Raw genomic sequence first — 27,570 nt, forward strand, 5'->3', positions numbered from 1 at the left:
AGTCTACAAATAAGTAGTGCTGGAGAGGGTGTGTGTGTATATATATGTGTGTGTGTGTGTATAATATATACTTTAGAGATTATTTTCCACCATAGGTTATTCAATATAATTTCCTGTGCTATACACTAGAAACTCTATCCATTTTATACACATTGCTGTATATCTGTTAACCTGAAACTCCTAATTTATCCCTCCTCTCCTTTTCCTTTTTGGTAACCAAAACTTTGTTTTCTGTGTCTATTTCTGTTTTGTAAATCAGACCATTTGTATCATTTTTTTTTTTTTTAGATTTCACAGAGAAGGGATATCATAGATACTTGTTTTCCTCTGACATTATTCCCTTAGTACAATAATCTCTAGGTCCATGCAGTGCTGCCAATGGCATTATTCCATTCTTTTTTATGGCTGAGTAATGTTCTGTTGTACATGTGTGTGTATGCGTTATACACTACACTTTCTTTATCCATTCGTCATGCGTCAGTAGACACTTAGGTTGCTCCCACATGCTGGCTATTGTAAACAGTGCTGCTGTGAACACTGGGGTGCATGTTTCTTTTCAAATTAGTTTTTGTCTTTTGTGGATATAAGCCCAGGGGTAGGATTGGTGGGTCATATGGCAAGTCTGTTTTTAGTTTTTAAAGGACTCTCTATTCTGTTTTCCACAGTGAGTGTACCAACTTACATTCCCACCAACAGTGTACGAGGGTTCCCTTTTATCCACACCCTCTCCAGCACTTATTATTTGTGGACTTTTTGATGATGGCCATTCTGACCAGTGAGAGATGATAGCATATTATATTTTGATTTGATTTGCATTTATTTTGATTTGGTTGCACTTATTTTGATTTTATTTGCATTTCTCTAATAATTAGGAACTCTGAGCATCTTTCCATGTGCCTGTCAGCTATCTGTATATCTTCTTTAGAGAAATGTCTATTTAGGTCTTCTGCCAATTTACTATTGGGCTGTTTTTTTCAGTATTGAGCTGCGTGAGCTGTTAATATATCTTGGACATTAAGCCCTTGTCAGCCGCATGCTTGCAAATATTTTCTCCCAGTCCGTAAGTTGTCATTTCGTTTTGTTTAGCTGTCTCCTTTCTTTACCAGTAGCTTAAACTTCACCTTTTTGGAGACTTTCCCAGGCATGCAACAAAAGTCACCCACGTGCGCCCAATTACATCATCTTAATCTTCTCCAAAATGCATCACTCCCTGTGTCCCCCACTGGAATGCAGTGCCATTGAAACAAGAAGAGGCAGGGTAAAGACTGGTGGCTCAGGGGTTAGACTACATGCTCCCAATGCAGGGGGCATGAGGTTCGATCCCTGGTTGGGAAACTAATGTCCCCATGCTGCACAATGAGGTCTGAAAGAAAAAAAAAAAAATTACTACCTGCCATAAACAAGAGCAGTCAAAACTGCTCCTGTCTTCATGGAGCTTATAGTCTGGTGGATGAAATAAAAAAGTAAATAAGACAGCATATTAGATAGAATATGGTAAATGCTAGAGAGTAATAAAGCAAGAAAGAGTGATAGGGGATTGTGTGTGTGTGTTTAGGGAGGGTGTCTACAATTTTAAATACAGTGGTCAGGAAGGGCCTCACTGAGAATTGACACTGAGTAGACTTTTAAGGAGGTAAAGGCGACATCACAAGGAAAGGTTCTGATCTGGGAGTGTGACAAGCACACGGGTGTGGTCAGGACAGAAAAAAGGAGGAACATGGTAGGAAGTGAAAAGTCAGAGCGCACAGAGGCGGGACCAGAACATGAAATGTAATGGACTTGCACCCAAAGAGTAAGCAAAAAGTAGACGGGGGAGCCTGGTGGGCTGCCATCTGTGGGGTCACACAGAGTCGGACGCGACTGAAGTGACTTGGCAGCAGCAGCAGCAGCAGCAGTGGAAGGTTTAGAGAGGAGGAACGCTGTTTGGATCCTGTGTTGTCATGATCTCTCTGGCTGTTGTATTGGGAACAGACTGCAGGGGGGAAGGGCAAAAGCAGGGAAATCAATGAAGAAGCTATTGTAATAATCCAAGGAATAGAGGTGGGACTTCCATATACTCTCTCTCTTCTCTGCCTTTAGAAGGGCCCTGCAAGGCAAATACTGCAAAGCTCTTTGTCTACTTGTGTTCCTCACCACTGTGCCTTGTCATGGTGGGCACTGAGTATGTATTTGTTGATTTTTAAAGACATAAAACACATACTGAGCTCACTGAACAAAACAGGGACCAAAGTTTTTTTAAGAATAAATTTTTTGGATTTGCACTCCTTTTAGTCCAACATTACTGCACCAACCCAGGATTTCTGGCCCTTTCACAGTCCCGTGTCATGCTTCAGTCATGTTGGACTCTTGGAGACCCCATGGACTATAGCCCACTAGGCTCCTCTGTCCATGGGGTTTTTCAGGCAAGAATACTGGAGTGGGTTGCCATGCCCTCCTAGATCTTCCCAACCCAGGGATGGAACCCGAGTCTCGTGCACTGTGGGCAGATGGGTTTTTTTACTGCTGCTAAGCCACTGTTGTTTAGTCGCTCAGTCATGTCCGACTCCTTGTGACCCCATGGATGGCAGCAGCCAGGCTTCCCTGTCCTTCACTATCTCCAGGAGTTTGCTCAAACTCATGTCCATTGAGTGACTGATGCCATCCAACCATCTCATCCTCCATTGCCCCTTCTCCTCCTGCCCTCAATCTTTCCCAGCATTAGGGTCTTTTCCAGTGAGACAGCTCTTTGCATCCGATGGCCAAAGCCCCTGGGGAAGCCCATTTACACAGTCCCATTTGTACCTAAACTCCATTTACCAAAGAAATAGAGCACTGATGTATATTTATTTCAACTTTGTGGAGAAAGATAATCAACCCAGGCAAAGTTGTGGAGACATTCAATTGCTCCTCACTTTATCAATAACCTATCGTTTTAATCTAACATTTAGAGTGTCAACTTCATGCAAAGCGTTATTACACTAGGCATTGGGGAATATACAGGACAATTTCCTCTTCTCAATTTAAATCCGTGTTGAATAGATCGAACAAGGCTAAGTACAAATTCCAGGTAGTGTATCTTAAAGGTTAAATTCAGCTACTGAAGTTGAATCCTGAAGAGTGAAGCAAGCTTGGAAAATGAATAGGAGGAGAGAAATGTAATAGGGAATCAGAATGTGAGTTCGATGGTATGGAGTGTGTAATGCATTCCTCAATATAAATAAAAAATAATAAAGCCCAAAGATACAGAGGAGAAGGTCCAGGGCAGGGACAGCAAAACCTGCCTTTCAAAGGAAACCTGGATAAAAGTCAAGCAGAGACAAGTAGGAAGATAAGAACTTCAGGATCCCTATCAGAAAACAAAGTGGACCAAGTGTTCAAGGTAGCTTACATAACTTTGTACTTGTCGCTGACTTTTTTTTTTTTTTTTTACAGCCAGTAGGTCAATCTGGCAGTCAGTATGGGCCCTGGATAGGAAAAGCTGGTTATTTGTGAACACCTACCGTGCTCAGAACTGGGCTCTGTACCGCTGACATTTTCCTCAGGGAAGTCCTGATAAAACTAAGAAAACGGCAACACACAAAACTGGCGGAGAAGCCGCAGTGACTTAAGTCCAAGTTAGACTAAATGTTTGGCGGCTCCAGGCTGGACGAAATCCAGCTATACTGAACCCATGTCCCCATCACTTTACTTACACCCGAAGGTGTGGCCCAAAACGGGGTGCTTCCAAATCAGGTTCTCTTTCATTGCACTGGTTGGCCTCTGACCCCAGGCAGACAAGGAAGCTAACCTAGAGAAAGAAATACCTGGCATGTACCCCGTTGACCCCCGCGACCAGGGAAGGTCAGAGACGCCCCCCGTCCGCGTGGAGGGGGCCTCGCCGGGTCCAGGGGGGCCTGCGCGGCGTCCACCCCGGAGCTGGAGGCCGCGGACACGCGGGCGGAGGGGGCAGGTGGTCTCTCCTCTCTTCCGCACTTCCCGGCCCCTCAGTCCCGCCTGCAGGAAAGTCTGGGAATTTTGTAAACACGCTCTGCCCCCTCCCTCCCTGCTCGTCCCGCAGCAAGCCGGTCGCGCTCCGCGTCCCCAGGCCGTGCAGGAGGCCCAGCCCGGTGGCGGGCCGCAGCGAGGCCGGGCCCCCAGCCCAGCGGAGCCGGGAGCGCGACCCGGCCGCAGACGCAAGGCCGACGGCGACGCGCGGCACGCGCCAACCGGGAAGTGGCGGCGGACTGCCTCCTCTCGCTTCCGGTCGCCGCCCGCGCGCGCGCGGCCGGGGACGCGGACGACGCGCCGCGGTGGACAGCTTCCGACGCTCCGCGCCTGCGACGCCAGTCCCGGGGTGAGTCGTCGGGGGGCCGTCGCCGCGGTGGGTGCGCCGGCCGAGCAGGGGGCCGGCCGTTTCCGGCCCCGCGTCAGAGTCAGACGGTGGGACTGGCTCCCGTCTCCCCGTCTCGCGTGTCGTCACCGCGGAGGATCCTGCTGGGCGGCGGGCGCTGCCCGGCGCGCGGCGCCCCAGGGATGAGTCGTGGTCCCGGGTCGCGGGCCCCGGGCGCCCGGCGCTGGCCCCGCTGCTGACCACCCCCTCCCTCGGGGCTGCCTTCGCACCACTGACCTCCCCGCCTGGGGCCGAGCGCCGCCTTCACTCGGTGGGATCGCGGTCGTTTCCTTCCCAGTGTTTTAAATGACGAGCTCTTCAGGGAATGACCGACCTCCGTGGTCCTCCCGGACTCTGAATACGCTTTTTGTGAGATGCAGAGTCATTGACTGCAGGATTAAACGTTAGGGAACGCAAGTCCTTTAACTGCTTCAGCATCCTGATGGCTTCTTGGGATGCGAACCAAGTGTTAATTAATTAGAGCAGGACTCGTGCCTGGGGATGTTTCCGGGAATGATTGGTTTCACACGGGCCTATGGCTTAAATTGGATCACTTTCCGCTACTGCTGCTGCTAAGTCGCTTCAGTCGTGTCCGACTCTGCGACCCCATAGACGGCAGCCCACCAGGCTCCCCCGTCCCTGGGATTCTCCAGGCAAGAACACTGGCGTGGGTTGCCATTTCCTTCTCCAGTGCATGAAAGTGAAAAGTGAAAGTGAAGTCGCTCAGTCGTGTCAGACTCTCCGCGACCCCACGGACTGCAGGCCACCAGGCTCCTCTGTCCATAGGATTTTCCAGGCAAGAGTACTGGAGTGGGGTGCCATCGCCTTCACTCTCTGGTCACAAGTAAATTATGAATGGGGCCGTGGAATCTCTGTATCCTTTTTTTTTTTTTTTGGTCTTCTTGATACTTCCCGAGTTTGATGGAGCAAAACAACAAGTTTTGAGATTTTTGACTAACGTAGTAAGTTAATAGATTGCGGTCACATTTATAAACCAAGAGGGATACCGGTTTTTTTTTTTTTTTTTTCTGGGATTTTTTTTTTTTTTTGCCAACTTTATTGGGGTATATGTGACAAACAGAAATTGTATATATTTAGGGCATAAAACTTGATGTTTTGATTACACCCACTTATTTCTTACAGATCTTTGGGGGACCAGGATGAGTGTTACTAGCTCAGTTAGGTGATTCGGGTGTCAAAAGCCAAGTGGAGGTGTTTTGCAGTTTGGGCTCTATTCTCTCAGGAATAGCCCACTTCCAGGATACTTGAGCTTGTTTTCGGAGTTTCGTTCTTAGTTTCCTTGTGTGCCTGCCTGCACTCCCTCTCGAATGCCAGCAATCCTGTGTCAAATTCTCACGCTTCACATCTCTGATTTCTTCTTCCACATCTTTCTGACTTCCTTCTTCATTAAGGGCTCACGTAATTACATGGGGCCCACTAGATAATGGAGGACAATCTCCTTGTCTTGACATCAGCTGATTTGTAACTGTAATTTCACGTGCAGAGTCCCTCTTGCTGTAATTTAACATCACCACTCAGTTACATCCAGAGTTGGAAATGCAGTTTTTTTTTCTTAATAGATTCAAAGTGATAGATGTGACCAGTGTGTATTGCCCTTTGGTATAATGATAGAATTAGTGGAAGTAAAATGTCAGAAGCTTTAGTTTTGTTTCCCTTTTAGTTCTTCTTTGTCTTCAGGTCTTCCCTGGAGCTGTTAAATGGGTCCTTTTATCTTGGAAACTGCGGCTGTTGCTCCATACCCCGCTTTTTTTTCTAAGCCACAGGGCAGTTAATATTTGAGGCATTGGATTTTCTTTTTCTTTCAACTTGTTTAATTTGGAGGAGGAAGAGCATTCCCTTCTACTAATAACAATATATAAAACTTCTAAAGCATGTGTTATTCCATTGTTTTATTTATTCATTTAATCCGTAGAATAAACCTGTGAGGTGAACACTATTATTATTCTTATTGTACAGATGAGAAAGTTTAAATGAATATCTTTGATTTATAGGAGTATTTCCTGCTGTTTGGTTTAGTATTTTAATAAAAAGCTTTTGGTTTTTTTTTTTGGCCATGCCGCACAGCTTGTGGGATCCCAGTTCCTTGACCAGGGATTGAACCTGGAGCACAGCAGTAAAAACCACTAGGCCACTGGAAACTCCCAGTAATAAGTATTTTTAACAAAGTTTCCAAGTTAGAAATGTTCTACAGATGTATTTTTTTAATTTAATATGTCCTGTCCTCATAATACAAAATTATTTAGTAGAGTACATTTGATAAGAGTTGGAGTCAGATCTTTGATTGTAATAGCATCCTGTTATTTGATAAATATTAGTAAAATAATTTATATATTTTAAAATAGTTATAATATGACGAAAAATGTTGTATGCTTATTTTTCTTTCCCTCTGTTTTGATTTTACATAGGGCACGTGCCTCGGCTTCAATCTGGGAATACTTTAAGTGAAACGTATTTAAAATCTTAGACCATACCCGGAAGAGAGCCCAGTCAACAATAAGGTGGAAGAGAATGATGTCCTTAAACAATCTACAGAATGTCATCTATAACCCGGTAACTGATCTCCACAATCACTTTTTGCCTGTGGCAGTGTTGAGAGCAAGTCCAAAGAGTAATATCGGATTGGCTGGAAATTTAGTTCAGGTTTTTCAATAACATCTTACGGGAAAACTCAAATGAAGTTTTTGGCCAACCCAATAATTACCTGGGAGATGGTGGAGGACAGAGGAGCCTGGCATGCTGCAATATAAAGAATCAGGACACAACTTAGACTGAACAACAATTACTCAATGCAGGGGGTGGGTGGGGGCAGAAGTTCAGTAAATAAAAACAGAGCACCTGCTATGTGATGGAACTGCAGTGGGTGCTGACTAAAAACCATTTCCAGCCCCTGCAGCCCCACAGGTGCTTAAATTCAATATTCAGCTCTCCTCTCAGTACCCACAATTCGGCATCTGGGAATTCAGCCAATTGCCAATAGATTGTACGTATTTACTGGAAAAAAAAAAAAAATCCAAGTGTAAGTAGATTGAGATCTGCGCAGTTCAAACCTGTGTTGTTCAAAGGTCAGCTGTACAAGGTGATGAGACGTGCTGTGAATAAAGAACGTGGATGAAGAGTGATGGGAAAGCCACTCTGATTGTGGTGGGAAAAAGACTCAGACCATCGTAAGATGTAATTTTCAGAGGGAATGGATTTCTTTCTGTACACGTTTTCATTTTCTTTTTTAACTAGAGCTGTTCGTGAGAAGTTCGTTTCTCAGCTTTGCCCCTGCCTTTCAAATCCTGCTTGTTACTTGAGCAGGGGAATGTTCAAAGCCAGGGGTGAGGTGGAGAAGGAGAAAAACTAATAGTCTTGTGTGAACCTCAGGCCAGTTCAGGAACCCGTGAACGTAATTACTAGAAATTTCAGTAGTGAACTGGTTTCAGTTCATGTGGTGTGAGAATCTTTAGAACTGTCTAGTTTCTATATGTCCGAAACTGAATCTTGAATTTAGATCCAAGACAGAGTTGCTGCTTGGTTTTTTGGTTTTTTTTTGGTAAACCCTCTGTAGGAGACTCCTGGTAAGAGTCCTTCAAGTAAGGCCTTCAGCCAGTCGTCTTAGTGTGAGTGAGTTCAGTTTTTTGTTGTTTACTTTGTAGCTCTAGCTCTCTTTTCCCCCCTAAGGTTTACTGTCGTTGTGTAAGAATGAGGTACAACCACCATGTAAAGCAAAGTCCATTTTGGAAGAAATAGCCTTCACTTCTAGTAGGTTTAAAAAGGAACACTTGCTGAACTTGAAGTCAGCTAGACATTTTAAAAGATTTTGTGCATCTCAAGAATTAAAAACATCTCAAAGTTGTAGACTTGACTTTCTGCAAAGATTGAAAGAAAAAAAGAAATATTCTCCCTGCCGAGGGGAACTGAAATGTAACCCTTGCTCAAGCCAGGAGCGGTGGATGGTCGGGTTAATGTTCAGCGCTGCCCTGCATCACAGAGACAGCTTATCTGAGTGTTATTTAGAAAACAGTTTTATAACCTGAGATCCTCACCTGTCTTGATACTAGCACGCTGACGTTTACTGTGGTTTCTGGGGTTAGCACCCTCGACTACAGGGCTGAAACGAAAATCAGCTGACGTTTCGTTTCCTGAGGACAGGGCCCTTGGAACAGATGCTGCATTCAGAACTCCGGGTGCTGTTCTGAGAACGGTTCATGACAGCGTGTTTCCAGAGTAGATGTCTTTCTGCATTCTGGGTGTTTCCTTAGTGATCGGTTCACTCAACTGGGAAGTGTTTATGGAGTTTCTACTATATTCTTCATTAAGCCTTGTGAAGACACAGAACTGCCATCTTTCTATTTTTATCTCTTTACGTTTCTAACATTTTGGTCCACGTGTATTGTCTCTTATATGTTAAATTTCAGTTCCTACTGATACGAATCCTATTCATTCATATCAGTAAAGAAACATAGAGTTAGTTTTAGGGCATTTCTTATTTTGAGAGCATGAAGTACAGAATGTGTCAATTATAAAACTGAAGCTTCTTTCAAAATTATTTTTTAATGAAATGCGTAATGTCTTTTTGAATAATATATTGGTTTGGCCCAAAAGTTCATCCAGGTTTTTCCGTCATGTTATGGAGAAACCCAGATGAACGCTTTGGCCACCACACTTGTCTGCATTGTTTGATTGTATAATTTCAAAAGTATAACTGTTTTAACAACATATTCCAAATGCAAAAGCAAACTGGATTACTTTGAGGATGTTGAATAGCCTTCACAAGGCCTTTATCTTGGTTTGGGGCAGCTGCCACCAGCTAAATCAGTATAATTAAAATCAGTTCAATAAAAATGACTTAAAATACATTTAAAAATTGTGGTAGACAAATTCTGTTCATAAGATTAAGTCAATTGTATAACTGGCCTGTATAATTTTTTTCCTATTTAGTGTATTTCATTGACAAGTTCAGTTGATAGAATTCTAAGACTTAAGAAAGTCCAGCTCACTTTTCTTTCTACTCAAATTGAGTGACTAATTTGGAAGACAGTATCTTCATACCAGAAGTTCCTTCAGTGAAATCTCTTGTTTGGCAACTCAATATATCTGCTTAAATATTTTATTATTGTTGTTTATAGAGGTCTTAGGATGTGATCAGGTGTGAATTGAGAAGTTATTTAGAAATTAATCCATTTGCTTCTCGCTTTTAGTTAACAAGCCGTCTGCTAATATTAATCCCACCCTGAAAAGCTCATGATTCCAATTTCCTTAGGAACCTTACTTCCACATTGATTCTTTTTTCCTTAGTATTCTAAGGAACCTCCCTTTCTACCTTGCAGTTTAACCTTAAAACACAAAACGATGAAGTTTCTTTTTAATCCCTGAAGATCCTTCCTATTTGTTCTCTTGTTCTTTTGCTAACTTCCTTCCTGAGACAGTCGATTTCTGCTGTCTTGATTTCTGCACCATAACTCTGCATTTTGATTTTTTTTTTCTGAATCCTAATTTTTTTGAAATTCCAAGTTTGTATTCCCATATTGGTGATTTACAGGGTTGTGTTAGTTTCAGGTGTATAGCACAGTGATTCAGTTATAAATATACACATATCCACTCTTTTTCAGATTCTTTTCCCATGTAGCTAATCACAGAGTACCGAGTAGAGTTCCCTGTGCTATATGCCGCTGCTGCTGCTAAGTCGCTTCAGTCGTGTCCGACTCTGTACGACTCCATAGACGGCGGCCCACGAGGCTCCCTTGTCCCTGGGATTCTCCAGGCAAGAACATTGGAGTGGGGTGCCATTTCCTTCTTCAATGCATGAAAGTGAAAAGTGAAAGTGAAGACACTCAGTTGTATCCGACTCTTAGCGACCCCATGGACTGCAGCCCACCAGGCTCCTCCGTCCACAGGATTCTCTAGGCAAGAATACTGGAGTGGGTTGCCATTTCCTTCTCTCCTATGCTATATAGTAGGTCCTTATTGATTATCCATTTTGTAAATAGTAGCGTGTATGTGTTAATCCCAAGCTCCTAATTTATTCCTCCCTGCCCTCTTGAGTTTTTACCCTTAGTTTCATTTCTTTTTTACCACTCTCGTCTTCAGTGTCTCTCTTTATTTCTTTGCTGTCTCTTCAGTTCACTCAGTTGTGTCCAGCTCTTTGTGACCCCATGGACTGCAGCATGCCAGGCTTCCCTGTCCATCACCAACTCCCTAAGCTTGCCCAAACTCATGTCCATCAGGTCGGTGATGCCATCCAACCACCCCATCCTCTGTCGTCTGCTTCTGCCTTCAATCTTTCCCAGCATCATGGTCTTTTCCAGTCAGTCAGCTCTTTGCACCAGGTGGCCAAAGTATTGGAGTTTCAGCTTCAGCATCAGTCCTTGCAGTGAATACTCAGCACTGATTTCCTGTAGGATTGACTGGTTTGATCTCAGGGACTTCTTTATAGCTCAGATGGTGAGGAATCTGCCTGCAATACAGGAGACCTGGGTTTGATCCCTGGGTCAGGAAGATCCCCTGGAGAAGGAAATGGCAACCCTCTCCAGTATTCTTACCTAGAGAATTCCATGGACAGGGGAGCCTGGCAGGCTACAGTCCATGGGGTCACAAGGAGTCGGACACGGCTAAGCAACTGACACACGGTTTGATCTCCTTTCTGTCCAAGGGACTCTGGAGTCTTCTCTAACACCACAGTTCAAAAGCTTCAATTCTTTGGCCCTCAGCTGTCTTTATGGTCCAACTCTCACATCCATACATGACTACTGGAAAAACCATAGCTTTGATTAGATGGGCCTTTGTTGGCAAAGTAGTGTCTCCGCTTTTTAATCTGCTGCCTCAGTTTGTCATAGCCTTTCTTCCAAGAGCAAGTGTCTTTTACTTTCATGGCTGCAGTCGCCGTCTGCAGTGATTTTGGAGCCCAAGAAAAGAAAGTCTCTCACTGTTTCTGTTGTTTCGCCGTCTATTTGCCATAAAGTGATGGGACCGGATGCTGTGATCTTCGTTTTTTGAATGTTGAGGTTTTCACTCTTCTCTTTCACTTTCATCAAGAGGCTCTTTAGTTCCTGTTTGCTTTCTACCATAAGGGTGATGTCATCTGCATATCTGAGGTTATTGATATTTCTCCCTGAAATCTTGATTCCAGCTTGTGCTTCATCTGTTTCTCTGTTGACTGATCACTTTTGAATATGTGGACAGTTTGTATATAGCTCTGTGACCTCCAGCTCACTTAGCTGCCCTGCCAGCCCTTCAGGACTGTGAGTTCAAAACGAAACTCCCATCTTCCTTTCCAAACCAGTTTCCCTTTCGTGGATGTCCGTTTCTTTCAGTGTCCTTCCATGCTGCCAAGCCCCCAACAGTTTGAAGTTAATCTGTCTTCAAAATTTTGAATTCATTTTTCCCAAATTCAAATGACTTTTCCTTATCATTACGTTAAAAATACAAGGAAAGATATGTACAGCGTTTTAAAAATTCGAGCAGTATTTCAGGATTTCATGAAAACATACATTTTCCTTCTGCCTTGGTGCTCATTTACCCTCCCTAAAGGGAGCTTTTCTGCCAGGGTTTTGTATACCCTTCCTGAGACTGTATGTGAATATCCCAGCGGGAACGCATGCTGTGTGTATCACCTTCTGTATGTTGTTCCTTTACATGCATGTGCCATGTGGGATAAACTGTGCTATACTGTGCTCTTGCCCATTTAGCACATTTTGGAGGCATCGGCATAGAGTTTCCTCACTTATCTTAGCGGCTGCATAATTTGCCCACTGTGTGGATGTTCTGTGACTTATTTAACCGGCCCCCTGTTAAAGGGCTAGATCTATCCATGATTATCCAGGGCTGTAGTGTGCATCCTGAGAGGTGCATCTTTGTGCACATGTGCTAGTATTTTATAAGAGAAATCTATGAAAGTGGAATCGCTGTGTCAGAGAGTATGCTATCCATTTCATTATCTTTTGGTGGAGGCAGGGGTGAGGTCTTCCTTATCTTTCCATGTTAGAGACATTCCCTTTTTGAAATGGACTTCGTTGACACGACTGCCCTGCTCTGTCAGGTCCTTCTTTCGTCTTTCTCTCCTCACCCCCTGCATCGAAGTCTCCCACATACCTTCAGTTGTAGTGATTCACCATCAGTCATACCCGTGGCTGTGATGTGTCCCAGTGAAAGGATGTAGAGCAAAAACCACAAAGGGAAGAGGCACATGGGGTGAAGTCCCGGGCGAATCGGTACAGGATTCCAGGGAATCCTGCCAGTGGTGTCACACAGGATGGACTGAAACCTCCCAGCAGCTAGCTGTGACCTGCGTGAAATTTTCTCCATTAGGGAAGCTCATTAGAGACTCACCACCCAGGGTCTTTATTGAGAGATGTTGTGTAGATAGCATCTGCCTAGCAGGCACCAAAACCCCAGACTCCCAGCAGGAAAGCAGGTGTTCAGCATAAATCATGTTTGCACGAACAGTTGAGGTGGGTAACCCACCCTTCTCAGTTAGGGTGGTGGGTGCTGTCCACAAAGCCAAGTTTCTTGGAAGGAGGCCTTTCAAAGCCAGCAGCCAGGTCTGCTGTGTTGACACCGCACACCCCATAACTGACCACCACTGCGGCTTTGCTCCCAACTTCCTCTCTCAGTTTGTCTCGTACCTCTCATTTCATTAAGTCATCATCTCTTCTCTGACTGCTGAGTCTCGGCCATTCACTTAATGTTGGTCCTGAGTCTCCACTCCTTTCAGTGAGTTTCCTCTTAGAGGTCTTGCCAACCTTTCACACTAAGGGTGTTCACAGCTGAAGTCATCTTCCTTCTGAAATTTGTGTCTTCCACAGCTTTACCATTTTAGGTGGGGGCCCCACGTAGACAGTTCTCTTTGATATAGCTCAATGTGTTTATCTTCTCCCACGCCCACCCCTCAGCGTCTGCTGCCATCCGCGTGGGTCAGGTTCTTATCTCTGCGCCAGGCTTGCTTGCTGCCAGGCAGCCTCCCAGATGCACCCCTGCCCACTGGACTGTTGTTCCCAACCCCCACTTTTGTCTTGTTAGTCTAAAGCCTGCCTCTAACTCTGTCTCTAACTGCTCCCTTACTGTTTACTGTCTCCCAGACAAGTTTCGTCTCTCCCTGCCTCTCTGCCTTCGTAGCTGGACATTTCTACCTGAACTGGCTCCCTTCTCCTTTCTGCCTAACCGTATTTTTTCCCCAGGTCACAGCATACCTCACTCATCAGCTGTGGCCACCTCAGTTACAGCTCTTTATACATTTTTCTGAAGCATTTATTCAACACTTCCTTCCTGCCCCATTTTTGCGAAGATGTTGACTTGGCCAGGGCTGGTAGTTGCAAAAACAGAAGCCAGCCGCTAATTTGAGCAGAAAAGGAATTTATTAAGTGATGTCAGCAGGCTGGACCAAAGAACCAGCCTTGTCAACGATGTCATCACAGACAACAGCCCAAACCCGGCTCAGGGCTGTTCTCCGCAGCGGACCAACACGGTGCTCCGTGCCCTGGCGGCGCCGCCTGCTGCCTCTGACCCAGGTGGCGCTGCTGCCCCCTCGGCCGGAGCGGGCACTGCAGGACTCTGGCTGCGGCGTGTCCTGGCGTCTAGCTTAGAGTCTGAACTGGCGGTGCTGACGGACAGATGTGCGTCATATGCCTGCGTCCCAGTCTGGATGAGGGCTCGTGTTCATAGGATAGAGGGTTTCCCAGCTGGAAGCAGGTTCCGATTCGAACAGCTGGACAGAGTGTCACGTTTCCACTAACCATCTTTTGGAGGGTATCTGTCTTCTTCCCAGCTGTATCCTCAGCTCCTTCCGGATGGACGGAACTCATACTTCTTTCCAGCTGCAGGCTGCCTGACCCTACCCTGGTGTAGGGCAGACATCTGATAAATGACATGAAAAAGGCAAAGCAGTCTGAATCAGCTGGGATGTTTAGGCAGGTTAATGCCAAGCCTGACTAAGGCTTAAGTTTATGATACTGTCCCAGTGTGTTCAGATCTGTATGGTTTTATGTAAATTATTTGTGACACATCAAAGCCTCAAAGTTTGGAATTGCCTTGAAAACAGCACCCTTCTCCCTTTCCACAGGAGCCTATTTGTGAGGGAGTAAGCGGGCTGAGGGGCTTTTGTTTCCTTCACATGGTCCAAAAAAGTTGAGTATTGCTGATGGCTCAGCAGGTAAAGACTCCGCCTGCAATGCAGGAGACCCCGGTTCACTTCCTGGGTCGGGAATATCCCCTGGAGGAGGAAATGGCAACCCACTCCAGTTTTCTTGCCTGGAAAATCCCATGGACAGAGTGGAGCCTGGCGGGCTACAGTCCATGGGGTCGCAAGGAGTCAGACATGACAGCGGCAGCAGCAGTGGTGTTAATATAAATTAGGGTACATTCCTGAGTAGAAGCACTACTATGGAAAACAAACAGCAAATGGCCCAAATTTATAGCACAGTTGTTTCTCAGACTGATATAATAGAAAATCTGTGGTAATAAACATTATAAATGCTTATTATATAAGTCTGGAAAATATACAAATAAGAAAATTAAAATCTCATTCCTCAAGAAAAGTGTTATAACATTTTTGGCTTACTTCTTTAGTGTTTTCTCTTTGCTTTTTGATGTTTATTATTAACTTGGTTAAGACCACACTGTATGGAGTTTTGTAGGCTAGTTTCTCACTGATAATTATTCCACTAACAGTTCTGTGTTATTAAACATTCTGCATAAATATAAGTTGTGCTCAGTTGCTAGTCATGTCCGACTTTTTGGATTGTAGCCGGCCAGGCTCCTCTGTTCATGGGATTCTCCAGTCAAGAACACTGGAGTGGGTTGCCATTTCCTACTCCAGGGCATCTTCTGGGCCCAGGGATCATACCTGCCTCTCTTGTGTCTCCTGCATTGGCAGGTGGGTTCTTTACCACTGAGCCACCTGGGAAGCCCAAATATAAGTTGAAAATATATTTTAAAAAATTGAAGTTAAAAAAACGCTTCTCATTTTATTAAGAGATATACGTCATGAAAGATGCTGCTGTTTATTCTTGCCTGTGGCCAAGAGACTTCCATGTTCTCTATACACAGAACCCATCCAGTCTGATGTGTGGCTGTGGCCGTGCTCTACACATCTGTTATGTTTTTCCTTTTCTGGTTTGATGCCCTGTTCATCTCCCCCATGCTGCCCCCAGCAGTGACTGTGACACCAGATGGCCACTGGCTTTGGTGATTTCTTGTCTTACTGCTTAAGGCAGCAACACTCCGTTCAGCAGCTGTTTAGTTGCCACGCCTCTGCATATGTGAGGCCTGTCAGAACCCAGTTTCCAGAATGGTGAGAGCTCATTCATTCACCAAGTGATTGTTGATCATTGCCTGACCTCTGTCCTGGGGGTGTAAAGATGATGGCTGGGTCCTGCCCCATGCAGCTCAAAATCTAGGCATACGTTTGCACAGGAACAGAGTAATGAGTACCGTGATGACCCTCAGAGGGGACTGACTCAGTTGGCCCAGCGAGTCCAAAAAAGGCTTTACACAGGAGATTATGTTTGAGGTGGGAGTGTACAGCCTCTTGTTTTATTTCTTACTTCTTGACAATCAGAGCGACCTTGATCAACTTCAGCACAGGTGTCATAACCCAGGTGAGCTTGGTGTAAGGCACGCTGGCATCTGACCTGCTTGTCTCAGCTGGTCAGAGGCTCCAGGTGGAAGTGGGGTGTGGTTGGGGAGCAGGAGATGCAGCCACATAACCAGTGGTCAGGGAGGGTGGTGGAGCCACCAGGGGAGTGGGGTGAGTGTCAGGCCCCGGACAAGAATGCTGGCTTCCAGATGAGGAAGGGGCAGGGGGGAGGCCTGAATCCTGTGTGGGAACACCTGCCAGGGCCCGGGCCTGCACCCTGGACCGGGCGAGGTCTGCAGATGCCGTGTCTCGAGAGACCCCCAGGCACCCTGAGTGTGTCCTTCAGACCATGCAGGTCCCTGGTTCCCGTGGGGGCACAGTGTGGAGGCCCGGTGACTGTGCAGGTCCCTGGTTCCCGTGGGGGTGCAGTGTGGAGGCCCGGTGACTGTGCAGGTCCCTGGTTCCCGTGGGGGTGCAGTGTGGAGGCCCGGTGACTGTGCAGGTCCCTGGTTCCCGTGGGGGCACAGTGTGGAGGCCCGGTGACCGTGCAGGTCCCTGGTTCCCGTGGGGGTGCAGTGTGGAGGCCCGGTGGGTAAGGGAAGGCAGCCAGTCCCAGGTGTGGTGGAGCGGCTTAGTGGAGTGCTCTCTGCAGGCAGTGTGCGCTTGTCGTCCTCTTCAGCGCTAGAGAAGGGCCTGGCCTGGCCTACATCATGTTGGCATCATCCACGGAACCTTAGGAAAAACAGAGGGGCAAGGCGTGGCATTTCATACAACCCTCTGCCAGATAATCCCACGTGGCTCAAGTGGTAAAGAATCCGCCTGCCAAGGCAGGAGACTCAAGAGACGTGGGTTCAGTCCCTGGGTTGGGAAGATCCCCTGGAGGAGGAAATGGCAGCCTGCTCCAGTATCCTTGTCTGGAGAAACCCATGGTCACAAAGCCTGGTGGGCTACAGTCCATGGGGCCACAAAGAGGCGGACACACCGAGCATGAGCACACGCTCCAGCCAGATTAAAAGGGCTGTGAATGGCACGCATCTATTTCTGAAGACCCCAGAGTGGTTCGCAGGCGTTGTGCTGTCTCCAGGCTATGTTGTTCCTGTGCAGCTGTTTGAATGGTGAGGACTTGGAAAAATGCTAGGGTCTGAGCAAATTCGTGTGCAGCCTTTAAGAGTGTAGTCGTTTGATCTTGTAAGTGAACGTTTGTTAAAATTATTTTTCCTAGGTCATCCCCTATGTCGGGACCATTTCTGAGCAGTTGGAGCCGGGAACTTTGATTGTGCTACGTGGGCATGTTCCTAGTGACTCTGACAGGTACAGTCATTGTGTTAGGCGAGAACACAAGAAGTGCATCTTTGTGGTTGTGGGCAACAGCAGATAATGTAGGAGAGACCATCTGGATGCTCGAGGCTGATTTTGCTTTCACAACAGCCTTGGCCAAGGTGCTGAGGAAACTGGAATGAAAAACTGAAATACAGGTGCTTTGGATTTTTTATTGCCATGAGTCTGACTTTAGTGTAAAGAATTAGAAACATAGCTAGTGGAGGGAATTGTGGGCAGATGACAAGGACATGGCCTAGTTACAGTGTAACTTCCCCACAGCGTCTCTTCAGACCTGTCCCAGGAGGTTTTATCTAATGCTTGCCTTGGGCACAAAGTCTGGATGAGGCTGTATCAGCGGGAGTTGGACTTGGCTCTGTATGACTGATGCCCGAGTAACAGTGGTTTGAATAAGAGGCGAATGCGACGTCTAAACGGGACAGTCCAGATGGCTGAAGGCCGTGCCATCGAGCTGTCAGAGGCGGGAGCCCCTTCATGCTCCCACCCACTGTCCCAGGGTGATGTCTTCTTTCTCACGGTTCCTGGAAGCTGGGACTCTTATCCTCACGTTGTGTTTGTGTGGCTGCCTGGGTCCATATGTGGTTTTTTGGGGGAAGGGGTGGGGTGGACAGAAGACAGATGTCAACTGACTGTTGAGGCCGTCTCCTATAGTTTTCCGTGAATTCTTCCCTTCCACCCTGTTGGCAGAGCTTGGGACCCCTCGGCCAGCCCTGCAGGGAGGCCGGGAAATTAGGTGCTTATTCTGGACCGTTTGGGCCCCCTGGGTGGGTGAGTAGAGGAGCGGTCAGGTGTCAGCAGGCCTGGGTTTCCACACGGCCGCCTTCCTGAGTCCCCACGTGGCGGTCTCTTCCCTCCACAGGTTCCAGGTGGACCTGCAGTGTGGCAGCAGCGTGAAACCCCGAGCAGATGTGGCCTTCCATTTCAATCCGCGCTTCAAAAGGGCCAACTGCATTGTCTGCAACACTCTGCGAAATGAGAAGTGGGGCTGGGAGGAGATCACCTACGACATGCCCTTCAAGAAAGAGAAGTCGTTCGAGATCGTGATCATGGTGCTGAAAGAGAAGTTCCAGGCACGTTTCGGAGGGTGGAGGTTGGCTCCTCACTCGTGGCAGTGAGCATGAGGGGAGCCCTCCACACGTGGCGACTCGCCCGTAGATCTCCTAAGTCCAGAGAAAGGGTTTGGCTTTCTACCTCTCCTCAGAAGTAGGGCACGGCGGGTACCTTCCTGTGCGGTGGGCACAGCCTGGCTCCTGTGCCCCTGCAGATGTCACCATGCAGGTCCATTGTGACTGGATCTCTGCTGGACTGCGTCTCCTTGCAGGACTGAGCTCGTTCCGGACTGGCTCAGGCTTACACTCATGATGGAGAGTGAACTGCAGGCACCAGGACCCTGAGCGTGGGGGAATCTGAATTGACAGATGCGTTCCTGGCGTTGGAGTCGGGGCCAGGGGTAGTCGGGGCCAGGGGGGTTGTTCAGTTCCGTCCTGCGCTGCCTCGTCCCATAGGATCCAGAGATTCTAACCAGAGGAGATCTTAGAAAGCCCACATATCGTCAGGACCACCGAGCACTTTATCCCTAGTGTATGCAGAGGTGGAATGTGGTCCCGAGGCTGCTCCAGCCTGTGGAGCCTCCCAGAGTAGAGATTCGATGGCACAGAGGGAAGCGTCCCACCTGAGGTGCAGACCCCTCTGACCTTCAGAGCCTGCTCCCGCCATCCCTCCTCCCCGAAGCCTCCCCCCCCCCCCCCCCCCCTCTTCTGGCTGTTGGAGCCCTTGCGTCTGTATCTTTCTGTGTCTTTTTTTTTTTAACGCTTGTCTGTACTGTGGTGCTTTGTTTTTTTTCCCTGCCTTCCTTTTGCCTTCCATTGGGATTTTCAGCTCCTTGAGGTCAGAGACCGTACTGTGTTCTGCGTGTCTTCCCGACACTCCGTACACGTGTACTGGCGTCTGGGAGGGAGGAAGGAGGAGCCCGGAGCACTGGTGCTCTCTCAGTCAGGCACTGGGCTGGAGTCTCACAAGAGGGACCGGGTCATCTCCCAGCAGCGGCGTCTGGAGGGCGCATGCTTCCTGCTCACAGATAGGAATCTCAGAGAACTTGGGTCATTTGCCCAGGTTCATTCATTCAGCAAATTACCCAAATGTGTGTGGAGCACCTGCCTCGCGCAGGGTGGTCTCCAGAGTCTGGTCCTCAGGACAGCGGGGTGACTTCCAGTCTCTGCCAGGGCTCATGGGCACCCAGGGTGTCTAGTGTACAGGCCTGCGACACACGGGGATGCGGTTGTATGTTCAGATGCGTGATCCGTCTGGAGAGAGTGTCCCTGGTGTTCAGTCAGATGAAGAACTCAGAGGGAGTCAAGAGTGCTGCCCATTACGGGTGCTTTCATCACAGTCTGGTCAGACATGTCATGGGGAGACCTGTGGGGAAAAGTCTCAACCTAAATCTGAGTCAGCAGATTTAAACTTGGGTAAATTAATAAAATTCATTTATTAACTGCTTTATTGGAGGGGGCTGTTTTCTGTTTGTCCAGGTGGCTGTCAATGGAAAGCATACCCTGCTGTATGCCCACAGGATCAGCCCAGAGAGGATCGACACGCTGGGCATTTACGGCAAAGTCATCATTCACTCTGTGGGCTTCAGCTTCAGCTCGGTGAGGGCCCTTCCACGGGCAGGGGCCAGTGGTCTTCTTTGGTGATGTTTTCTGATGAAATGGTAGGAAACATCTTTAACTAACATCATCTGTTGAGATGAAAGCAGTGTAAATATATCCCTCACTAGTGTGTTAATTTCTTGGAAGTAAATATTCGGACTAGTAGGATGCTAATCATTGACTAGAGCTTTATTGCCTGTAGATCTCAAATCTAGCGTGGTTCTATAAAAAGCCCGAAGTGATAACCACAAAACAAACAGCCAACCCTTTACAGCTGGAGTGGGGGTATTTCCTTGACGTGGGAGTACAGTGGAGTAGTTCTCTCTAAAACTGTTTCCCAGCAGTGGGATGTCCAGTTGAAATTGCTAACTTGCCCTCCACAAACAGTAAAACAAGTTAGTCTCAAGATCCGTATACATTCACTCAGAGTCTTCACACTTGTTCTTATCTCTAACTTTTGTCAGTTTGGTAGTAGGAGAAGGATGCTAATGTTGCTACATTTTTTGATATTTTGGATATTTGCATATTTGCACGTTTAGTACCATTTATGATTTTTTTGATATGTCAAGAAGATATGTTTAGAATTCTGATGGATGTTAAAACATCAATCTGAACTTTTTTTCAGGATTTAGGAAGTACCCAAGGATCTACTCTGGAACAGACAGGGATAAGTAAAGAAAATGTAAATATTAAATCTTTTAAAGTTTAAAAATGTCTAAAAATGTTTAAAAATGTCTTTTTTAGTTGCCATGTAAATTAGGTGGCAGGCAGGCTGAGTTTTCTTTAAGTTATGTTTTTAATATGAAAACTTACATTTTTAATATGAACACTTACCTTTTTAATATGAAAACATGTTTTTAATGTGAAAACTTACATTTTTAACAATTAATATGCTGGAAGTTGAAAATTGAGGCATATACTTCAGGGTGCCGGTTGCGTTAAGTTTTGCTGTTTAGACTCTGATCCGACCACTCCCCACCAATCTTATGTACCAGAAACTCTCTTAACTGCTGAGTAGGGCCGGCAGGAGGTGTTTATACACAGTGAGCACAACCAGTGCGTCAGTAAACAGCTTCCACGTTTGCACTTGTTCCCCATGGAAGCAAGTGCAGTTCAGACCTTTTAGCTGTTATTAGTGGAGAAAAGTGAGGTCTTAACTATCTCAGCACGTTCATTAAGTAGACTCTAATCTCAGCATCTGGGGAGCACCCTGGAAAGAAGTAAAACATGTTTGACCCCATGCGTGGCTCGTGGTGGAGGTTACGGAATTCAGACGATGAGCCGGACCTGCAGACTGTCCCCAGGCTGCGAGGCACTCTGCAGCTCCCTGCGCGCGTTCGGAAGCCACTGGCACCTGCACGTCCCCCGCCCAGGACCGGGCAGGCCCTGCTGTCCCAGGCTCTGAGTCACACAGCCAGGAAGATCCGATTGCTCATGTTATACCATTCATTTCTTGCCTCTCACACATTCTCCGTTTGTCTTTCTTTTCCAATAGGTACAAAAGTCTGGCGGGTCACAGCTTGTAAGTATTTTTGCTATATAACACGTGGAACCTTTGTATAAGAGTGTCCAGGAAATGAAGTTTAAGCCTGGGAAGACAGCTTCACTTATTCCATACCTTATTGCAGAACTGTTTTCCTACAGCCTAGTAATAGAGGAGACATTTCTAAAATCGTCCCCAGAACTGTCTACACCAAGAGCAAAGGTTCGCCGCCAAATCACACTTTGACTTGCGCCAAAATACTACCTACCAACTGTTTGTCAAAGGTTTGAAGAGCCAAAATTTTCCTAATTCTGTGTAACAAATTAAGTTTTAGTTAGCTGATTGCGTAACCTCCACCCTCAGCCCAGGCCTGCAGCAGCCACTTGGCACTGGCATTGTGTGTCGTGGATGGAGAGCAGGTCCCTGAGCCCCGAGTGTGTTTCCGTAACTGCCCCCGCCTCGGCCGCCTCCCCTCCAGGCTGGACACAGAGCACGCGTCACACCCCAGCCGAGGGGACTTCTCAGAGGGAGTGTCACTCGGAGGCTCAGGGCCCTCCCCACATCCGTTCACTTCATGGTCTGAAAGATGGAGAGTCTGCTGGGAGCCGGCACAGTGCTGACGGCCGGGGCCCCCCGTGGGACCAAGGCAGGCTCATCTGTCCCTTCACGGGGGTCACAGGGTCACGGCCTTTAAACAAGTCCCGGTGTCTTCAGGCAGTTCTCCCACAAGATCTTTCTGAGGTTGCCTGGCACTGACTGGGGTTTCTTTGCAGACTCTGCCGTTCGTAGCAAGGTTGAACTCCTCCATGGGCCCTGGACGGACCGTCGTCATAAAAGGAGAAGTAAATACAAACGCCAAAGGGTCAGTATCGTTAAGTGACCATACAAGTGCAGATGCGGCCGTGTGTGTCTCTTACTCTGGCACAGCAGTCCCGTGAGGTGCACGTCAGGCTAGCATCATGAGCTTCATTTGAAAAATAAGACAGTTAAAGCCAGAGGCAGTTACACTGCTAAGGACAAGTTGGTGGCAGAGCCCTGGGCTTCCTGTGGCTACACAGGCGAGGAGGGTGGCTTTTTGTCCACAAGGCACGCCCTCGCCTTGAACTGCAGGGCAGCCTATGAGAGCAGATCAGTTTTGTCAGGACTCCTCTTGTCATGGGACTTCAAAATTCCTGCTTTTATAATCTTTTCCAGGGATGTCCAGAGTTCTGAAAGTTTGAAGTGAGAGCTGTTTTCCTAGGTGGCACTAGTGGTAAGAACCTGCCTGCCAGTGCAGGCAACGTAAGGCTCAGGTTCAACCCCTGGGGTGGGAAGATTCCCTGGAAAAGGAAATGGCAACTTGCTCCAGTGTTCTTGCCTGGAGAATCCCATGAACAGAGGAGCCTGGCGGGCTGCAGTCCAAGGGGTTGCAGAGTCAGACACGACAGCGCACACAGCACACTTTGAAGAACGGGATACTTGTGAATGTTGAGAGAGCTTCTACTTTGGAGGGACCCTATTCCTGTGAAAGATGTGATCCTTCGGGTCACTTATTCTAACCCATTAATTTCTTCCCAGTCGGAGCTATACACACTGATTTTTAAGCTTTCCGTATTTTTATTTTGCAAATAACATACTTTTACCAATGGTATACTGACTGACAGTTTTACATATCACCTTCAGTGGCATTCCTGGGTCCTTGAGTCTGCATGCGCTGTGTCATCAGTTAATTCTTATTGTTAAAACTGTACCCCTCTCTTCTCTTTGGCTAATTAATTTTTTCTTTAATTCTCTCAAAAGGTTTAATGTTGATCTGCTATCAGGAAAATCCAAGGATATTGCTCTCCACTTGAACCCACGCCTGAATGTGAAAGCATTTGTAAGAAATTCTTTTCTTCAGGAGGCCTGGGGAGAAGAAGAGAGAAATATTACCTGTTTCCCTTTTAGTCCTGGGATGTACTTTGAGGTGAGATGTTTATCTTTTTTGAAAACAGTACAGGAAAATAATCCTGGGGGCAGGGGTAGGATAAATTGTCCATCCTGGGCTTCCCTCATAGCTCAGTTGGTAAGACTCCACCTGCAATGCAGGAGACCCTGGTTCAATTCCTGGGTCGGGAAGATCCACTGGAGAAGGGATAGGCTACCCACTCCAGTCTTCTTGGGATTCCCTGGTGGTTCAGCTGGTAAAGAACCCTTCTGCAGTGTGGGAGACCTGGGTTGGATCCCTGGGTTGGAGCGATCCCCTGGAGAAGGAAAAGCTACCCACTCCAGTATTCTGGCCTGGAAAATTCCATGGACTGATAGTCCACGGGGCCAAAAAAAGTCGGACACGACTGAGCGACTTTCACTATTTAAATCAAGTACAGCTTACTATGTGGAGCTTGTGTGTGGTTTTGTTTAGCTGGAGACTGTTATTTTGAGTGCCGTTTTGTTACATAGGTAATCAGCATAAATGGCCAAGCCAGTTGAGTGCCACATTATTTACACTGGAAGTATCCGACATTTGTTTTCATGATGACAGTGTCTGTGTAGCCCCTATTAGTTAATAGGAATTTTAACAGGAACCCAGTCTCAGGGCTGAGTAACATGTTGAACCCTGAGTGACCACGAGGACATGGGAGCCGAGACTCCTTGCCCTGTCGTCTTGGTGACATGCAGCTGAGGTGGCAGCACCTTCTTCCAAGCGATCCTGCTTGTGTACCTTCAGAGAAAGACACATTTAGACCGTCAGGACTTGAAGGCGTGTAGTCCTGAGCCCCCAGAGGTGGAGCATCACAGCACAGCTTTCCCCAGGCGTGCTTCCAGGCTGCTGAGCCCAGTCTCCTTGGTGTGTCTGATGCCACGTGGTCGGCTGGGTACCCTCACGAGCTTACGTGACTGACTCCTCGTATGGTCACTGAGGGTCACTGATTTCGGTCATGCCTCCGCATTTTAAATTGTCACGTGCTCTGGACAATTCAAGCTCGCCAGACTCCTCAGAGTTGCTGAAAGCATGAACATCAGGCTGAATAAAAGGTGGCAATTTGACACTAGTTTTATTAATAAGTTCCAGTCTAAGGCATGCCCCAGTGTGTGTGGAGTAACAGAAACGAGCCAAGCACAGGCTCCTGGAAGTGACGGACACTGGTTCGGGATTCAGAAGGATGTGGGTACACTGCGTTTTTCAGATGTTGCGGACGTATGGACAAGTCGCTGGAGGTGGGACGTGCAGCCCCAGGGTTGCTGACGTGGCAGGTGTGAGGGTGTGTGGGTGACGTGGGTTCACTGAAGGAGCGGTGGATGCTCTGGAAGAAGGTCGAGGAATGTGTTTGGTGACTGGGAACGCGTCTTTTTTGATCTGTTTGAGTCCAAGTTTGGGACTACTGCATTAATATGAAAGAGGAGAATAATAAATTCTCTTAAATAATCTTTTCCTGGTTTTCTACTTCAGGAAGGGCAGTTGACCTCATTTTGGATCACTGTGGTTTTTTGTGGTGCTAATTTTTTTCATTTAAAAATGTCTTTCGGCTCTTTAACTTCATCTGTGAGCTCTTTTTTTAATAAATTCAGTTGGCACAGTAACGTGTGCAGCAGGCTATTGGGCTACTTATCTCCCATTTGAACATGTTGGCTCTCCACTTGCTCTGATGTCCCGTAGGAACTGTTTCCACAGTGTCTGCCTAACGCCAGCCTGTTTTCCCTTCTGAGCTTGTTGGGGTGGTTGTGTCCTCCGTTCTGTGGAGATTGTTAAATGTCCACCAGAGAAGTCTTTGCGCCTGGTTCAAACTGGGGTTGCCCCCACTGTTGTGGGCACAGGACCCCCAGTCACAGATAGCTCCCCCAGTTCCCTGCATCACCCTTCTGCCTTCATCTGTGTCAGTTACTGCTGTTATCTGTGGAATTTCCCCCCTTCCTAATCTCCCCCAGCAGTCACTTCTACTAGTTGTATCAAAAGAAGAAAGACACTCAGTTTGCTGCTTTGAGGATCCAGACTTTGTGCCTCCGTCTGCCTCTGGGGCAGAGGCAGGGAGCGAGGGGAGAGCCGTGGACTCGCCCCGCTGGGCTGTTCAGTGAGGGTGGAGACAGGGTGGAGTGAGTGGCTGGACTGGCATGGGGGATGGTAGCAGGAGGATACGTTGAGGCGGACGGGAGATTTAAAAGGACAGCAGACTCTCCTGTTAACTCTGAAGGGCTAACACCAGTGATGACTCTGAACTGCGACTCTGCCAGAATGCAGAGGCTCACAGAACAAGGAGATTTGACCAGCGTTAGAGCAGCAGTGTGCTGAGTGGGGGTGGGAATCAGTCACCAGGCAGCCACGCAGTCCCCACCAGCTGCCCCAACCCTCTGGGATTTCGTATTTTCTGAGCTGCCCCAAACCCAAGTTTCAGGCAGAGAAGTGAGGACCGAAGGCCCTGGGTTCCTAGCCCATGGGCAAGAAGCAGCTCCCTCTCCTCCTTCAATTGAGTTCCCGTGTGTCTCGAGGAAGGCGACTTCCCACTTCCCTGAGAGCCGGGGCAGGAGCGGGTGCATGCGGGGCAGGAGCAGGGGATGGAGTCGCCAGTGGGCCTCAGGCCACGGTGAGGTTCCAGGCACGTGAGCCACTTCCGTGAGTGGGACAAGGCAGAGAGTGCCACCACCAGATACACTTCCGTCAGAGCTTAGAAACCATGGCAGGGTGTCAGCGCTGGCAGGCTGGGAGAAGAACTAAATGGTGTACTTTTTAACACTGTGTGCAAGACACAAAAACTTCTAAAGCCTGGGGAACCGCTCGTGTGTGCTTTCCTTCCAGATGATAATTTACTGTGACGTGAGAGAATTCAAAGTCGCGGTAAACGGTGTCCACAGCCTGGAGTACAAGCACAGGTTTAAGGAGCTGAGTAAAATCGACACGCTGGAGATCGACGGTGACATCCACCTACTGGAAGTGCGGAGCTGGTAGCTGTCACGAGCGCTGCAAATGCTGAAATACAGTATGACCCCTGTAACACTGGCCTTGGTACAGCGCCTCTATCACGACATGCTTTATATACATTGTTAGAGTCCTTAAGTCCCGCTGGGTGTCCTCAGTCGGTGCTACACGACCTGCCGAGCCCAGAGTGAGAAGACTGATGCGATGGTAGTCACAGCCGTTACTGTAACAGGCTTTCCTGCTCTCTCCTCTGCACCTTGACTGCCTCTTTTAAACCCACTGCAACAGAGAAAGCCAGCCTGCACTGAGCGTTTCTCTTTTCACTTGTGGTGGGAGCCAGGGGTACACAGTGGGGCGCGTACATTCCCTGTTCTGCCAAGCCACTGTTGCTCCTTCACGCACTAGACTCACCAGGGACTTGGAAGAATTATTCTATTAAATCACCTAAGGACACAAATTCGTAGGTGACACTTCCTCCAGTGCTGGCTCAGGGTTTGATTGTGTCCCATAATTGGGAGGACTGATGTTGATTTATGTCTGGAGATTTTCTTTAGCATGATAAATACTTAGCTCTGCTAGCTGTAAGCGTTACCAAATGATTAACACTATGAACTCTAAATGTAGCACAATGATAAAGGCAAAAAGCAAAGCAAAACTGAACCAAATGCTGTTGAAATTAACTTGACGTCAGTCTCAAGGCCATTGATTTCTGTACCAGTTAATGCATATTTTAGAATATTGGAGTTTCCAGTGAGCCAGAGGTCTCCTATGCACATACTCTACAGAGAGGGTAAGGTAGACAAGAGATGGTCTCAATTTGTAAAATGTCTGTGGGTAACAAAGCAGTGTCAAGATTAGACTTAATGACTGTTTATAAAGCAGGCCCTATCCGAAAAGTAAGGTACAGCGGCCGAGACCAGTGAAGTGGAGAGGCGCTGGTCTTCTGGCCCTTGTCAGCATAGACTGGAGCTCCTCTGCCCATCTGAAGACGGGTCCATCATCATTAGTGACAGAGATCAAAACATTGTTCTGCTTTTAGTGATTAAAATCAAAACCTGTATCAGCAAGTTAAACTGTTGCATTTCTGTAATTTTTGTCTATTATTCTTTGAAGCAAGTTGGCAGAACTTCTTTGTAGAATTCTTACAGGTCAGATCTTGTTACAGGGAGTTTCAAAGGTTTGCGAGTGGGGAGGGAAAAAAAAGATCAGTCGCATCATTTTATCACGTTAAATTGCTGGGCTGAATTCTGCCAGGATTTGGGGATATTTTCGTAAGTTTGTGGTGAGGTATTATTTGTATCCCTATAT

General features: G+C 47.3%; 1 protein-coding gene across 19 annotated transcripts in view; it reads left to right on the forward strand.

The window, feature by feature from the left end:
• The window catches only part of LGALS8 (galectin 8), a 34,820-nt gene extending 7,485 nt beyond the window's left edge, over window positions 1–27,335 (forward strand). Inside the window, exons 1-11 of one of the 19 annotated variants that reach the window (XM_060406882.1) lie at window positions 4,246–5,144; window positions 6,775–6,919; window positions 17,146–17,234; window positions 18,121–18,331; window positions 19,790–19,909; window positions 20,535–20,591; window positions 21,405–21,431; window positions 21,554–21,676; window positions 22,166–22,254; window positions 23,172–23,337; window positions 26,143–27,335. In XM_060406882.1, coding sequence (XP_060262865.1) covers window positions 6,878–6,919; window positions 17,146–17,234; window positions 18,121–18,331; window positions 19,790–19,909; window positions 20,535–20,591; window positions 21,405–21,431; window positions 21,554–21,676; window positions 22,166–22,254; window positions 23,172–23,337; window positions 26,143–26,292 — 1,074 coding nt within the window. In that variant the 5' untranslated portion in view covers window positions 4,246–5,144; window positions 6,775–6,877 and the 3' untranslated portion in view covers window positions 26,293–27,335. Of the gene's footprint in view, window positions 1–4,245; window positions 5,311–6,774; window positions 6,920–14,794; window positions 17,039–17,145; window positions 17,235–18,120; window positions 18,332–19,789; window positions 19,910–20,534; window positions 20,592–21,404; window positions 21,432–21,553; window positions 21,677–22,165; window positions 22,255–23,171 lie in introns of those variants that run through there. The other 18 variants (XM_027962308.3, XM_060406875.1, XM_060406883.1 and 15 more) reach the window with 18 other exon arrangements.
• The last annotated feature ends 235 nt before the right edge of the window (window positions 27,336–27,570 follow it).

This window comes from Ovis aries, chromosome 25 (assembly GCF_016772045.2).
Source record: "Ovis aries strain OAR_USU_Benz2616 breed Rambouillet chromosome 25, ARS-UI_Ramb_v3.0, whole genome shotgun sequence".
In the NCBI taxonomy this organism is placed as follows: Eukaryota; Metazoa; Chordata; class Mammalia; order Artiodactyla; family Bovidae; genus Ovis; species Ovis aries.